This window comes from Aythya fuligula, chromosome 19 (assembly GCF_009819795.1).
Source record: "Aythya fuligula isolate bAytFul2 chromosome 19, bAytFul2.pri, whole genome shotgun sequence".
Lineage (NCBI taxonomy): Eukaryota > Metazoa > Chordata > Aves > Anseriformes > Anatidae > Aythya > Aythya fuligula.
In genome coordinates, this window is record NC_045577.1 from 5,579,237 (window position 1) to 5,596,356 (window position 17,120).

The 17,120-nt window shown below is 51.2% G+C and overlaps 1 protein-coding gene across 5 annotated transcripts in view; it reads right to left on the minus strand.

Annotated features, from left to right (window-relative positions):
• Positions 1 to 17,120, minus strand: part of VAV2 (vav guanine nucleotide exchange factor 2) — a 120,593-nt gene that overhangs the window by 40,379 nt on the left and 63,094 nt on the right. For all 5 annotated transcript variants that reach the window (XM_032200268.1, XM_032200266.1, XM_032200267.1 and 2 more), the window contains exon 3: positions 2,049 to 2,107. In XM_032200268.1, the coding sequence (XP_032056159.1) occupies positions 2,049 to 2,107 (59 nt within the window). The remainder of the gene's footprint in view (positions 1 to 2,048; positions 2,108 to 17,120) is intronic.

The window sequence follows — 17,120 nt, forward strand, 5'->3', positions numbered from 1 at the left end:
ATTCTCTGGCAAGGTTCATGAATCCACAAATTATTAGCAAGAAAGACTTACATTTTCTTCACTGAACAGCATAGAAGATTGATTTTTATTTTTCTACCCTGCATGCCATAGAACTTACTTAAGGACACGTAATAGGCTGGTGGACTTATTTCGTTCTTAATTTGCCTCATCCTGAAGCCCTAGACCTAAAATACAGACCCGCATCCATACTGTGAACTGCACAGTGTTTAGCGTGTTTTTTTGAGCACTGTGCCTAAGCCAACGAGATTTTTCCTCTTTATTCTAATGGCAGCATCTCCCCGGAGGGAAAGCAAGGGACCCCAGCAAGCAGTCCCCTTGGGGAGCTGGGGCTGCTGATTAATTTACAGCAGATTCCCCCGGATTGTCCGAACTCATCTGAGATCAGCTTCTCACCTCAGCTCAGGTGATGGTGCAGCAAGAAATCATCTAGCTAGAAAAAAAAAAAACCTGGCAGCAATGGGCAAAACGAGGGCTCTGGCACTGTGGGGGACGGCGGTGATGGGAAGAAACAGCCCCGTGGGGGGATTTTCGGGCTGAAGGGAGGGAGAGCATTTTCTGTGCTTACAATGGGGAGGAGGAGCAGGGTTAATACGCAGGGAAAACAGAGCTACACACAAAGCCCCGCTAAGCTCTCTGCTATTCTTGTGTAATTACGGTGCCAAAAGGCTTCCAAGATAAGGGATTTTAGTGGGGACTGTAAATGCTGGTTGTAAAATGAACGAGAAAAAAAATCAGCACGTCCACAAGACGCCTGCATCCCGAGCAGCAAACCAACCTTCCCCAGGACTCTGGGCTATCCTTGATAATAAATAGCCCCTAACTTAGAGCACGCCTTTATCCCTCCCTGTGCTTTCCTTCGCTCCCCGAATCTCCCCCCGCTCCGGGTGGGATCTGTCAGGTTTGGATTTAACAGATGGGAAGACTCAGAGTTTGTTTTACACGTGAAAAGCTGTTCCCCTCCAGCAATATCAGTGCAGTCAAGGCAGGAAAAATAAAGCGTGATGTTAAGAAAATAAAGTTCAGGCCGTAAAAATCGTGGTGTGGGGTGGCTGGTATGGGTGGCGGGGCTAGGAGTAAAAGGGGGGGGGGCTTCATCCAGTCCTAAACCCCACAGCTGGCCCCACAGTTTGGGGCTGGCCCCAGGACGCAGCCACAGCCCAGTGTGATGCTACACCCTGATCAGAACAGCAGCAAGACAAGATCCAAGGAAAAAAAAAAAAAAGCAAGTGTTTTACAGCTTGGGGCATAGGAGACGGAGGGGAAAGGGAAAAAAAAAAAACAACTACCAATTAAAAAAGAAGGGAGGAAAGGTTCTTCAGGCTGAGAACTCTTCCCAGTTGTATCTCAGCCTAATGAGCAGACGCTGCCTGATTAATAATATAAATGCACGCAAACAAGGGAACCAATTGCAAACAAATTGGGTTGAACTGAGCAAAGCGGGTCAGAGCTCTGCTGGATGGGGCTGTTTGCTTTCCTAAAGCCCTTCTCCAGGGCTCCAGGCAGGAGCAGCCGAGGCAGCAGGCAGCTCTCGCTGAGGCCAGGCCATTTATTTGCCCCCATCAGACAGGCAGCCATCAGGTGCCTTTCTCACCCCAGGAAGAGATTTCCCAGTTGCTGGCGAATCCGGGTCACTCCTGCAGCTCCCGACATCACCAAGTCCCTGGGAGGACAGCGGGTGTGAGCCCAGGGGACAGGGACAGGGGGTGGCAAGGAAGGGGATGGGCATTTCTGACCTCCTGGGACAAGGGGAATTGCTTGGCAGCAGCAGAGGAGACCAAAGCAAAGCCTCCATCACCACAAACTCAGCCCCACCCTTTGTCCCTCCCTGGTGCATTACATTTTTGTGGCTTTTTCACTTCTTTTTTTCTTTTTAAACTATTCCTGAGCAGCTGGAAAGGTGCTTTTACATCCTCAGTGTCTGCTTAACCCTAATTTATCCCAGTCCCGTTGATGTTTCTGATGTGATTAAATGCTATGAGTATATATAGAGATACAACATTTAAAGTATCACATCGAAAGGATCTTACCTAATTCCTTTGGTTTGAGCAATACTGTGGAAGGAGAGCCTGGATACTGCCGAGATCACCTGGAAATGAGAGAAAAAAAAAAATCCTGGTGTGCTTATTGAAGACAGAGCAAGGCAGGAGGGCACCTGAGGACCCGCAGCACGGGATTTGGGGCTGAGCTTTCTGCTCCCACAGCCATCCACTGAAATGGATGTGCTCCAGTGCCCCCATCAGTGTCACAGCACATCACCGTCAGGGCTCGGAGGATACTCTCTGAGCAAACACCGCTTCTGCTTTTACCACTGAGCATAAAAGACCCTTAACCTTCAGCTATAAAGATACACATCCAGCAGCGTCACCCAGGGAAGCTCGGTCCTGCAGCTCCTGTAATACCACCAGACCTGCTCCAATGGGTTTTATGCAGCATTGAGAACCACTGGGGAAAAAAACGTCTTACTTTGTGCTTTATTTCAAAAGGTCTATAGCGCCTCGTGCCTCATTCTACTACCTCTTTTTGAGGCAAACTTTCCGACGTTGAAAGGTTTTGACTACTCACACTTCCATAAAGAAGCACCAAAGAGGTCAGAGCTGAGCGCAGACCATTGCCTTCTTCTGGAGAAAGCAGACAGGACGGGTTCAGCGTGAAATATTTTCACCAGCATCGCAATCAAGAGCAGTCAAGACACCAGCTTTTTCTGAAAACTCTCATTTTTGATGCACTCTCCTTTTTTAATCGCTACTCAGGGTTTTAAGTGAAGACAAAGAATGGTTTCGGGCACTTACAGATCCAAAACTACAAATTTTAGTGATATTCATCATTTCCAAGCTAGAATGAAAAACAAACCTATTATTTTTGTAATGGTTTCCTGCCCACTGGAATGAATTGAGGTGCCTGTGTCCAGGACGCACATAAAGGACTTCAGGAGAGGTCCCCGTGCCCAGGGCCCTCAACCCCAGGCTCTCTGTTGGGCAGATGAAGTCGAACACTGCAGACATTTGGAGCTGCCCCGCACCTAAACCCAAAAATGCCAACCAGAGTCGGATCACGGATCCCCATGCAAATCCTTCCCTCTGTGTGCAAACCCCAAGCTCAGTTTGGGGGACGCACACACGTGGCTCCACGGGATGCCCCTGAGCCTCAGCTCCTCCGGCTGCAGCAGAACCGATGCTTCGTGCTCCAAATCTGTCTCCTCCTGTCCTAGCTTTTGGCCTCCTGTCCCCACGCTCGGACCCAAAGTCAGGGCAGCAACAAAGGAGCAGCCACAGCCTGGCATTTTGCAGCCGACTTCCACTCGGAGAACAGAGATGCTGAATTATTCAACGAGGCAAATGAGACGCTGTGAATGGCAAAACTTGGCCAAGTTTCGCCCTGGTATAAAATGTCCCCGATGGGCATCTAGCACAGAGAGGAGCCGCAGAGCAAGAGGGGATTTTCTGCTCACCTCAGAGCCTTTATCGTCCCCCGTATGATACTTCTAACAAAACAGAGCATTACCAAAACAGCCTTCCACTTATTTATTTATTTATTTAAATAAGATGCTACCCCTGACAGTTCCCTCTAATCAGAAGATATGGATAAGGGATTTTTTTAATTAGACAAAACATCATTTTTGCCACGGTTGTCATGAGCCTGTTTTGGCCTATTTCTCACCCTCGGGATCCCATCTGGCTGGCAATCAGGACACCATCCCCGCCTGCCTGCCTTTTCCAGCGATGCCCTGGAGCTGCTGATCACGGCCCATAATTACTGGGCAACCAGAAGAGGAGCCGTAAAGCTCCTCCAGCAGAAGTGTAGCCCCACAAATGTAAATGCAGCGAAGTTCCCCATTTTACTGTAATCTAACAAAAAAGAAGCACGGGCAAAGGTTGAACTCCTCCACAAAAGGTGCTTTGGCCACTTGCTCTGTGGCCAGCATGCTGCAGGCGCCCACCAGATTCCCACCTCCATCCTGGGGGGGCACTGAGCCAGCCTGGCTCTCCTGGTCCCTCTCACAGTCCTGTCTTGGCCGTCTCTTGTTTGCTTTGGTTTTGGGAAGTGTCAAGCAAAGATATGACTTCTGGTAACATCGCCCTTCAAACTGCAAATATAATTGTTAAAGCATAACTGGGACTCCAAGAAATCAGGTCTTACTCCCCAGATTATCACCAACCTAAAAGACTGCTCTGCCCATGTTATTAAACCCCTGTGCTTCAGCATCCCACCTCTAAATCCTGCCAGACCGACTGCACCCAGGCTGGGCGAGAAGTGGCACCAAGCCCATTATTGCCCATGGGCTCAAGGCAGAGCCCGGCTGCCAGCTGGAGGGACCACAAGCCAGGGGCTGGGGGCACCGTGTGGACCCAGGGACATCCCCTCCTGAGCAGGTGAGTCTTGTCTGCCCTCTGTTATTAGGCTCGCACAGCCCAGAGATCAATTTATGACTCAGACAGATACGATGACGGTTTGACTTCCAGGGAAATCTAAGAGAAGCACGCTGTTCTCCACACCAGGGCTTTTTGCTTTGTTCTTTCACAAAACCCCCACATCTCTGAGCATCCTGGCACATCAAAGCCCGGGACCTGTTCCGGGTGAGCCTGCCTGTGATCAGGCTCCAAATCCATGCTCACGGCCGCAGCGAAGCGACCCACTTTCTGAGAAGGATTGGGTACAAAGAAGCCTTACACCTCCAAAAACAAGAGTGAGCAGTGACTGTCCAGCACCCAGCAGGGTTTTTCCAAGGAGGAATTTATTTATTTTTCGCTAAGGAGGAGCTGGGGGCGAGGAAAGCCCCGCACAACCCTAGCTCCTGTGCCAGCCCCAGCCAGGGAAGCACCAAGCGTGCGTTTAAGAACAAGTAATCCTTTCAATTTCAACAGGATTAAACAGCATTCTTAAAAGTAAGTAAATCCTTAAGTGTTTGCTAAACTGTGTCATTTTCCCCATAAAGCAGGTTCTTATGTGCTGAGAAACGCAGTTAATACTTCCTGCCACTCCCGGCTATCGTTTTCTATTAGGCAGGGCAGGAACTGCTGCGCTATGCAGCCAAGCAGCAGTTGGCACAAGGAGTCCCTGATCTCATCTGAGGCTTAGTTGCTCCTGCAGTTCTAGGACATATTAACGCAGCTAATACAGACATGACACTAAGTGGAATTACAGTTCGCCGGTTATTTATACCTCCCCTTTCCTTTAAGGCAGGCTGGAAACGCAGAAGCTTTGTTTCCCGAGGCAGACAGCACGCCCCCAGACTTCTTATCAGCTCCCCGATGATTTATGCCAATTACTTCAGACGTTCAGACCTTCGGGCATCCCCACTGCTCGAACCTATGAAGCCAGTCTTGAGGCTGCAGCATCCTCAAAGTGCTACAGGAGCACACCAGGAGCCTTGAGCAACAATTCCCAAATGTACAGCTCCCTTGGACCATGCTGGAGAGGGCTCCAGTGACCAAGTCCATGGCACAGCCCAGTGCCGTGCCCCATCCCGCAGCCCAGGGGAAAACCCCGTGCCCAGTACCGGCAGGGGGAGGTTTTGCAGAGTCATTTCTACACTCTGCTTGGGAAAAACACACTTGTATGGGCGCATTTGTCTTCTGGGAGGAGGCGGGCTGTAGGCTTAAATAAGGTCTCATGCAGGTTATTATTATTATTATTACTTTATCCAGTTCTCAGCGGAACTTCCTCCAAGAAAGCCGCGCTCAGTGTGCACATGTTGCCGTAAAAGCTAGGTCTAAGGTGACAACAAGATGCCAGGAACAGAGCTCTGGGGGTACAAAGTGCAGGCAGAGGTAGCCGTAACCCACAGACTGGTTCCAGCAGCTGACCTGCACTGGGTTGGGAAATCCCTGGTGGTTTCCCCGGGCAGGGTGAGGGACGCTCTCTGCATTCCTGGCATTCCAGCTCTCGGGTTTGCTGCCATGAGCCAAACCAAACAATCCAGCTGATCATTCACCAACCTCGTGCCCCACGGTACAAGAGCGTGGCTGTGGATCAGCCCGAGCAGGAGGGCAGCGGGAGGGCCAGGGACACGGCTTCAGAGCCTGAGCACCAGAGGCCTCACGGAGAGCCTCATGTTCAAAAGGCACCGAGTTCTGCGCTTCCAGAAACAAAAGCAGGTCTCAAGCCAGGTTCCTCGAATTCACCGGTCACTTTGCACAGATCCTGGCTGAGCAAAGAAATGGGATTTGTGCAAACAAACAAACAAACCAAACCAGCAAAAGCCCCACACCGTAAGAAAACCATTAATATTCATCTTCCTTAGAGCCAATGCTTTCTTTTAGGAATTACGGATTTAAAAATAAACTAAAGCAAAACAAAAAATAAATTAATATGCTTACTGCTCTTCTATTTCCTCCAGCATTGTTTATTTCTAGCGGTATCTCTGCACATCGAGAAAACTAAAATAAACTCTCGTTATTTGCAAAAACAACCCGAGGCAGCTGGGCTGGAATACACTTTGCATACGAGGAACTCCCTAACCCTGCAGTTAGGAGCAAGCTGCAGGGGCTGGAGCCAGGCTCGTGGCTTGTGCAGACCCTAGTGAGGTCGTCGTGCGTTCCCAGAACAAGAGGATTTGCTTTGGATGAAGGCAGGAGCTCAGCACAGCAGCGATAAGCCTGGGCAGAAACCTTGATGTTGCTACCTCTGTGCACATGCTTCTTGGGGGAAAGGTTTCAGAGCCCGAAATCACATGGAATGATTTGACACCTAAACTCAGGAAGGGCAAATAAAACAGAACGAAACATAAATAAAAATAATAAAATAAACTAAAAATCCTCAGACCAAATCCCCTGCCTCAGTGTGGCTGGGAAGCAGACCCCAAGCTTGGATACCAGCTGGCTCAATTAGTCCTGAGCTGGGTAACGGCATCCAACAGCAACACCAGCATCGTGAAGAGGTGCAGGGACAAGGCTGCCAAACCAAAGCAGCTGTGAGATTGCTGCGAGGCGCCAGCAGGACGTGCCCCAGACAGCTCAGTTCGTGGTGCTGGTGGCAGTGGTCCCTGCACACCTTTGCCCACCCACTTGCCGGGGAGCATCGCTGCACCCCCAGGGCCCAGCACCCACCCCAGCACCTCGCACCCAGCTCCACACGCACACGGGGGCTCACAGCCAAGGCAGGATATTTGCAAACCAAAGTGTCCCCAGCAGTTTTTCCCATCACTGCCTTTTTGCATGCGCCTCTCCCATGACTAACACCTCGGGGAACCCAGCCCCGCGTCCTGCAGCACTCTGTCAGCCCCAGAGCATGTGAGCCAGCCCCAAATGCGCAGCTAAAACACAACCTGCTTGCTCCGGATCCATTATTTACGCTCTGCATGCTACTGCACAGTACCTATAAGGCCCGACAAGCACAGCAAACATTAAACCTACAGCTGGTGTCTGCTGCCCCTTGAGCATCCCACAGATGTCGCAGGGAATTCCTTGCACTAACATCTCTGGGTGCAGCCCTGTCCTGCACTGAGAGCACTGCTAAGACAGGATAGGACCTCCAGGTTTGCAGCTCCCCTGACCTCTTAAAGCTGTGCGTGAAGCATTAAGGGCTGTTTTCAAGTGGTAAATGCAATCCTAAAGCCCAGATGCTGATTAGGAGGAGAGCTCACCAGGGATGCTAAGGCCACCAGCCTCACGGCAAGCTGGACTCCTAGCTGGGCACCCAGTCTGCACGCTGGGAGCAGGATCTGCAGGCACAAGCTAGATTTTGCTTCCAAAATTCACCAACGATGGCCAGACCTTCCTTTTCTAAAGGGAACCTTGATCTCGAGAGTAGCAAAGGGTTAAAACAATCTGAAGTGAGCATCTGACACAGATTGTCCCCGAGACCTCTTAGCCACAGCTCAGAGCGCCCGTGTCAGGCTGCGTTATGGTCACAGGGACAAGCGATTACACCTCTCAGGATAATGAGGTTAAGCCCCCTAACAGCAGTGCCTCGTCAGAGATGCGCTTTCCAGATGAAAGCACCTTTACCCAAACCAACAACTCCTCCAAGGAAGCAGGAGGAGGGTGCACCAAAGGTCTGCGTTATTTCCTTGCAGAGCGGCAGGGGAGGGACTCCATCAGAAAAGGGCACCTGTGTAGGTGTAATTAAAAATAAAGGGCTTGAGTGTGTACAGGGCTTTTACAGCCCTCACTCGAGAGGTCCAGGAGGCCATCCCGAGGCGATCAGCATCACCCCGCTGGGTATGCGGGCAGGGAGTATGGATTTGCTCGGCTGGTCCTTTGAAAAAAGGGTTATTAAAGCCAGCATCATGCCGCATTAAGCCCATGATTTGCCCACGTTAAGTGTTGGGGATGCAAATACGCTTTCATCAAAGTCACTGGCAAAGTCTCTGCTGATTTGCAGTAGGAACAGGTCTTGTATCATTCCAACATGCCTCGTTCGAGGAATTTGGGGGCAGCATCCGTTCTTGTGCAGCCTTACAACAGTGGGCAGGCATTGCAAAAACTGATATATCTCCTGACAAGGAGGAGAAAAGAGGAACTCAGGTGGATTTATAGCTAATGGTAGAAAAGCTCTGCACTGTACCATGCTGTCAGAAGCTTCCCCGACACATACAGCCCCTTTCCCATATTTATGGCACTGACCTGTCTTTCCCTATCACACGGTGTTGGAGGGAATGTTTTCATTCACCTCTTAGTCCCTGGTCCCTAAGGCCATAAGGAGGCACCTGTGCTCCTCGGTTCCTTTTGTAATAGGGATGTCCCCATCACACAGCCAACCCTCAGAGCCAGGACCAACACAGAGCAGGTCCCTCACCTCCCGGGACACAGAAACGAGGCAAAGGCAGGAGAGGGCAAGAGCAAGGCCGCTGGACACGCAGAAGTACCAAGAGCTGCAGCTGGATGCGCCGTGCAGCTCCTCACCGCCCCCAGGCACAGAAATCAATGCCCCGAAACAAACCTCGAGGCTTTCTTTACACTGCCAAGTGCCTCTAACACAACAGCAATAAATACTTATTCTGCTACCTAATGGCCTCTCCTCTCCCACACGGATGCTGAGTCTCTGTCTCATGCAGTTACCTCTGCCATCACTATCTGACGTCCTGGCAACGACTGAAGCGGGGAGCCAGCTTTGATGGGACTTTAAAAGAGCGGGGAAAAAAAAATCCAAGCACTTGAGGAAGTGAACTAACACCACAGCCAGCAGGCACTGAGACTGTACGTGCTGCTGGAAGCACGCTGCACCTCCAGCAGGGGAATACAGGAGATTTCCTACTGGGAATGTGTCAAGCGATGACTTTGCCCATAGCAGCACGCTCCGGGAGGTCCCAGAGGGCTGTCGTGCACATCAGGTCCCCCAAAACCCGGTGGTGTGACTCAGATGGTCACAGGGGAGGCGACTTTCCAATTCCACATCCTCCTGCAAAGTCAATTTGCACAGAAGTTGCAAGCCATTGGAAATAAGCCAGCTGTTAGCACGAGAAAGGAAGGCAAACGAAAAGCTTCCATGTCCCAAAAGTTATTTGTGGGAAAAGCTTGTTAGCACCTCTAAACGCTGACTTGGGAATGAGTCACCAACGTGCCACAAGTGTGGGTGTAAGGTGGCACCAGCCATCTCACATTTCTGCATGATACGGAACAGCATTAATTAAACAGGAGCCGAAACCATCTTAGCCCTGGTGTGCAGCAGTGCGTGAAACAAGACGAGGATCAGAGGGACATGTGGGTAAACAGCAGGCTTGCAGGGCGCCCCGTCCCTCCTAGCAAACCACAAAGAACATCCTTGGCTTGTCGGAGATGGCAACTGGACAAATGCCCCAACGGGACAGACACAGGAGAGCCATCCTGGACTGGCTTTAGCAGAGGATTTGTCCTGTCTTGCTGTCCAGAAGATGTGATGTTTTACACGTGCTGATGGAGATTTTAATTTCATTCACACCCGTGCACTTCTCTCTGACCATCAGTCCGTTCAGGAGAGCTGCCTGGGCATTCCTCCCCCCTGAACACAACCCTCGTGTCCCTGGGGGGCTCCAGTGTGCCAGCAGAGCCCAGGGACCGCTGTGTCACCTCCCCTCGCTGCTGCCCCTCACTTCTCGTGTGATCCCAGCCTGTCCAAGTGCAGGCTGGCTTTGCTGGTCTGTGAAGCCCGAGCCAGCCACGTTCCGCTTTTGCAGAGCAATAACGGAATACAATTGGGCAATGGGAACCAGATGGGAGGCAAAACGAAGATTTCAGCATCCTCCTGCCAGCTGCCCAGAGATGAGGAGGATTCCCAGAAATGCCTGAGCATGGGGGAGTCTGAGACGAGGGGCTGGCTGCTTTCCCCGAGACCAAGGACGTTGCAAAATTGCCTCTAAGAAAAATAGAGAGGGTTCATCTGTATAGCCTTGTAAGAGTTACAAAAGCTGGCTAAAAACGTACATCCTTCTGAAAACAAAGCTGATGAAGCCAGGGAACAACACTTTCCTGGAAATTAGGAAGAAAAAAAAAAAAAAAAAAAGGGAACAGTAAGCAATGGTGGCTAAGCCAGGAATTGGCTGAGCTTCTAGAGCTGACACCTAGGTGAGTGCCCGGCCATGGGGTGCATCAAGGAGTCAGAAGCCGCTGGGGTGGCGGCACCGACTGGCACGTGCCAGGGCTCCACAGCTCTGTGCCTCGCCTGGCCAAGCTGGCTCCTTCCCTCAGCCCCAATTAGCAATGCAGTGGATCCGTAATTAACTAATTAACCTGGAAGGATGCCGAGCAGCTCGGGATGAAGGCAGGCAGGGTGATGGGGCGGCAGCGTGCCGGGAGATCGGCATTAGCTGACCCCAAAAGCAAGGAGGAGGAGATCAACCAGCCTTTAGCAGAAAAAGAGTTGCTGGCCAGGTTCGTTGGGGGTGGGCAGGAGGTATGACAGCTGGGAAAGGGCCAAAAATCTCCCCCCAAACCCTCACCAGCTTTACGGATCACACTGCCCCACGATGCCCCTGCTTGCTGCCCAGCACTGCCCGCGTGCAGGTGAGCTGCCATGGTGCCTGTACACGGGGCTGCTGTCACCCAGACCCCTGCTCCAGCTCCACAAGCACAGTGTGAGCACAGATGCAGTGGCACTGATGTTCCCAGCAGCCAAAAATTCCCACTGAGGCATTCAGGCACCAGGACATCCCCGCGGATATCAAGGGGCTGACGTTAGGATTGCGCTCCAAGGGCACCTGTAAGGCTGTCACAGAGCAGTAACACGGTGCCAAATAAAAAGCTCTGCAACGAGTAAGTAGCTGCGTCTCCTCCCTGCTTCCCTTTGAAGTGACAAGCAGGTAGCAAGTTTGTGATGGAATCGGCTCAAGCGTGGGAGGACGTGAAACATGCAGGAAGATGCGGGCTCCAACAGCCCTGACCTCAACCTGTACAAACCAGTAGAGTTTCTGTGACAAGCGCTGGGCACTTTGCCCTTTGTGCTTAAAGAAAAAAAAAATAAAAGCCCTGAATGCTAATTAGCTTAAAATGCTGGTAAATGCATTTACAATGGCTAATTGGGCCATGCAGAGCTCGGCTCCATCACCTCCTGTTGGCACGCAGGAGCAAGCCGCCACGGAGATGCACAAAGTTGTGCGAGCACGTGGAGGCAACACCAGCGGCAACATTTCCCTGCAAGACAGGCAGGAATGCGTCCCCACAGGCTTTGGAGATTCTAGGAAAGCCTCTCGGTGTTGCCCCCAGGGCTTGGAGCTTATCTCGTGGTGGCTGTAACCTCTGTGATACCTCCTGATACAATTACCAGGAACAGTCAGGGGAAGGGTCACCCAGGGTGCCAAAGCACTGATACAAGTACCAGAAGTCACAGGGTGGCCAAGCCATCGTGCTACAAAAAGCAGCTCCAGGCAGAGGCGCTCATCTGGCACCATAGGAAAGCCCACGACAGGCTGAACTTGGGGTAGAAATGAGCCGTGCTTGTTAAACATTTGGATTTGGGTGGTTTTGGTTAAGTTTCCCCCCCAGCTTGCGAGGCTCCCGCTCTGCAATCTCACCCCTCCTTGTGCTCAAGGACTTTCCTGGACTCGGTAACTCGTGATGCCCAAAGGATGTTCCCCATCCCCCAGCACTGATTGGATTTGTCGGAACAGATGGAAAGAACATCGAGTCGGATGCAGGACAGGGATATCCCAACCCGCTTCCGAGAAACTGGCTTTAGCCTGCATTAGCTTTAATCCTTCTTGATCAAGGCCTTGGATGTAAGCAGAAAATATTACAGATTTTCACATACCTTTAACTTCCCGTGTCCACTCTGCACTGGAATAGATTTGGGCAGTCAGAGAAAAGCATATGGAGCACAAAAGAGGCTTATGAACATATGCAGGGAGAAATCAGAAGCATCCATATGAAACCAATTCACTCGCACAATGGCAATTTACCTACTGAAGAGAGAGGGCTTGAAATTCTCCTCGGCTTATTTCCTTCATCTTTATTCCAGCTGCTAAAGAAAAAAGTGCAGCAGTATTTAAGAGGAACACTAGCGACGGCGCCAAAAAGCCAATTATTTGGATTTTGCAGATCCCCCTGACTTCAGGCACGGCCGTGGCACGCAGACGGGTGGTTCTCCAACCACACTGAACCCCCCAGCACCAGAGCAGTAACCCAGGCAGGAGATGCCAGCACCAGGAGCTGGATACGTGCACGCAGGCACAGGGACAGCTTTGTCCCCTGCTGCCACACTGAGCTTTTGTGGCTCAGAGAGTCCAAGCACAGCCCGAGGAATCCCTGGCACCAAACAAACATATGGGGTCAGCTCTGAGCTTGAGCCAGGCTAACAGACACCGGTTAGTGCAAGTCCTCCAAAAGCAGTGGAGGCTTTTCCATTTTGATTTCTCTGGCTTTGAGCCCACAACGTCTTGCAGCAGCACCTCATCTGTGAGCTGGGTGCTGCACCTCGAGCAGAGCACAGCTCCCACCTCTGCCCCTGCAGCTCTGGCTTAGCAAAGCCCCTCCCGAAGCTCTGCTGCTGCAGCTTCACCATCACAAGCCGCTGGGGAGAGCAGTTTAAATTTGTCTAAGCTCAAATAAATTTCTGTAATCTGAAAGTACACAAAGGATGTAGGGAGCTATAGCAGTTTTTCAAGTGCATCCTAAAAGACAGCTTTTTGGATGTGGCTGCAAACGGCTGCTGTGATTTGTTTGATGCTGTGTGCAGGACTGCAGCTGCACCAGACCCAGGGCTTGCAACGAGAACCCCATTAGGATCAAGGCCCTTTGGGCTGCTCCTGGCTCGCCAAGCTGGTGAAACGTGTTTATTTGCACAGCATCGAGTACCAGAAGCCCAGAAGAGCAGCACGATGTGTGCTGGAGGAAACCAGCCCTCCACCTCCTGAGCCGCCCTGGTCTGCCCTGGTGGTGACATGACAGAGGGATGTGGCTCCTGCTGCCCTGCCGCCAGCATCTCAAAACCCAAAGCGACATCAAGCAGAAAAAAATAGAATATAAAAATAAAGAAATAAGTAGATAAAGCAAGAGAAAGAGCGGCTGTTAGATGACAAAGCATGGGAAAGCAAGCATAGCCTTCATTTCATTAACTCCCATCTTCTCTTGGCCACCATAGAGGAGACAAGCACCTTGTAAACTTTGGGTTTTTTTCTTGTTATTACAAGCTGGCTTGCCAAGCAAAATTCCCCAAAGCCACCCAGGTCCCAGCCCTTCTCCCTTGGGTTCAGCACTGATGCCTGGTAAACGGCTTCAAGCCCCCGGCTGCTGGCGATGCTCTGGCTCGCAGCCGCAGCCCCTCACATCACCGGGGCCTGCTCCGTGACCCTGAAAACTGCTCTTCCAGCTGAGAAATCACTCCGTGCTACAGAGCTGCCTGCTTCAGCCTCGGTTATGTGTAAATATAAGGCCCTGTGCTCATATGCAGCCGGCAACCTTTGGAAAGCTCACCTCGAGCACGGTGCGACAGTTCAAGCACGGGGCACAAGGAAGCAAACCTCACTTTCCAAACTTATGAAATGTTAATTCGGGTTATGACTATTTTTTCCCAAAAGCATTGCCTTCGTTGAGCATGGGGCATTTTATCCCCTTCCCCAGGTTTCTCTAACAAAGGAAGAAGGGATGCAGGATTCCTGGAAGATGCGCTCCCAGAGGCCAGCAGAGCACACACCTTGCTTCCTTCCTCCCATGCAGAGGACACAGGAAATTTCCCATCAGAAACAACTGCCTGATTTTTCCAGGTTATTGAGGATAATCTAAAAGCACCATGAGCACGGGTATGTCCAGTACACGACTACCTGCTTCCACAAAAAAGCTGTGACAGGGAATAAATGCATTGATACCATTCTGTCTGTGAATGCACACCCCTGCAGAAAGGCAGGAGCCTTGGGCTGATGAAAAAGAAAGCCACAAGGTAGCTTTCCAGAGACACTGATAGCCAGAACCTACAGTCCTTGCTTGTGCTGCAACGGTGGATAAATATACCCATAAAGGGCTTTGATTTGGTGGCACTGGTTAAATTTAGTCTCCGCTCCATCCAGCTGCCTCTGCAGACACCACACTTACTGCCACGTGCTCACAACGCGCTGCAAGCTGGCAGGTGAAAGAATTGCAGTGAAACACGTCCGAAATATTGGCTCCCTCAGTGGGATGTGTACAGTCACAGCTCACAAATTACGGGGCGGAAGGGAAGCTGGATGGGTTTCTACGGTCACTACTGTACAGAGGGTGAGACAGGATGATCTAAGGGTCCCTGCAGACCTAGCAAATCCATGCAGCTGTTAGAAAAAAATAATAAAAAAAAAATCAAAGATTAGATCTTGGCTGCCTTCGAGAAAAGAAAAGGACAGAAAGGATCAGGCGTGATGTTTTCAGGCAGTGATTTGAGGAATGTAAATAGCTTTGTCAGGGATGCTCGGGCAGAATCCCCAGCTGGATGCTCCACCATGAGCCCTGCTTGGCCCTTCTGACCATAGCAAAATGCAATGGCTTGAAAGAGCAGAAAGAGCAAATTGGCTGCAAATTGGGCAAGGGCAGAAAGAGCAAATTGGGCTCAGGGATGGGTGGGAGCAGGGCTCGGCGAGTGCTTGCACCCTGAAGCAGCGAGGTCCTGGGGGCTGTGCTGGGAGAGCTCCGCGGCTCCGGAGGTGTCACCAGCTGTTTATCTACCGCTGAAACGCGAGTGTTTAAAAATTAATAAGAACAGATTGAGCAAAAGCGGAATCTGCGGAAACCAGAAGCTTCGGTGAATTTCAGCATGCCACGTTAAAATTACATAGGCTGTAAAGAGCGAGCTCCAGCCCCGTTACGGGGAAGCGATGCCAAAAATACACAGGCGTAATCACACGGTGAGGCACAGGGCGGAAAGCGCAGCTCCAGCCACCACATGCTCTCTCCTCCAGCCTTTTAATCAGTCACTGGAGACAAAGAGCAGCTGGGTGGTGCTGTGGTCAGGCTTGGGTTGCAGGGGGAAGGAGGAAAAAAAAAAAAGGGATAAATCTGCGTGTGTGAATATAGGGCCACTTCAACACGGGATGGAGTATTTAGGGCTGAGGTTGTGAAGGAACCCCGCTGACAAAGGGGGCCCTGCAGCCAGGGGGATGCCTGCCACGGGGACCCCCATGGGGGAACGGGAATTGCTGGCCCCACACGGGTGGGCCTGCAAGGTCTGGAGAGCATTATAAGTAAAGGCCAACACCTCACGCCCCATCCCAAAAGCCACCCCTGCAAATTGGTGCTATGGGTCCAAAAGAGAGATTTTTGCAATAAAAGTGGTGCTGGTTCCACGCCACCAGCAAGCAAAGCAACTGAGGTGACCGCTGCACGAGGCGCTTTGCATAGCGTGAAACCCCCAAAAAGCCAGGCGAGAGCCAGCTCCAGCAGCCCCACGTGCCCACCGCAGCTGCTAAAGGCCTCAGAGAAAAGCTCAGCCTGGCAAAAACCTCGGCTTTTGGGAAGTCGGGCAGCAGAAATGAGAGATTTCTTTCTGCTCTGAAAGATACCAATAAGCGTCTCGTTTTTATCCAATAAAAATGAAAACAAAAAAAAAAAAAAGGAAAACAAAAAGCAATGTTTCTTTTGACTCCACAGACTTTCAGACAGACCATTTTACGTCTTCGGGCAAAAAATGTCACTGAAAATTCAGTTTTAATGAGTATTTCCCCATCTGCTACGAAGGACGAGGTTTTACTCAAAACAACTTTTTTTTTTTTTTTCCCCCACGACATATTTTGGCCAGATGTAGACGCTGTGCCTGGGCTGCCGTGTTTGATAGCGCTACCAAGAGATAAGCAGCTCGGCCTGCCCCTCAGAAAAGAAAAAAAAAAACACAAAACAAAACAAAACCTTTCATTTCATGTCGGGGCCCCCACGCCGAGCTGAGCGGGTATCGTTCCATCAGCCTGCGGATCCGCAGGGATGGAGCTGAAAGGGTTGAATAATCCCACACCCAAACGAACCGCGTGCGGACACGACTTCCACGAAAGCATCGAGCCCGTGCGAGTCGGGGCTGCGGGAGGGAAAAGGGGGGAAAATATATTCCTGTCAAAATGACGGCCCCCTCAGGAGCACCATCTCCACAAAGGCGTCTGCCCGCGCGCCTTGTGTCGGATTTCAGATCCTGCGCTTCTGAAGCATTATGCTGGGTACTCGAATCATTATGTTTGACTTATTTAACAATTTAACACTCGCACGCTCGGCTTTACAGCTGGAGGAGTAAAATCACATGTCTGAGTGACTAGAAGGAACAAGGCGGCGAGACGAGGAGTGTATATTTATGCAAGTATTCCCCCTCTCTGAAATTACATTTGCAAAGTAAACATTAAACTAAGCAAATTCTCTCCCTAGCTGGCCATAAATGAGGTTTGGAGAGGTCGGGGGGCTCCACAAGCAGCGGTGACCAGGCTGGGGCTTGACCCTGTGAGGGCAAGAAGCCACCGAGGTGGCTCCAGCACCACAGCTCCACAGGGGCAGCTGAGCAGGATCCACCCAAACCAAAAAAAAACCATAGCTCTGAGCCTCATCCTGCTCCTGCCACAGCCCCACAGCCTCAGCATTGCTTTTTTTGGCTGGCACCATCCCGTACAGTGATGCTGAGCGAGCCCAAGGGCTTGGTGCACAGGGCTGGCAGCGTTTCACATGGGCTGGGACCTGCAGGGACGAAGGACCAGGGCTGCACCACCCCGGGGTCACCACCTCCAGACTCACCCCACAGGGTGACCCGTGTCA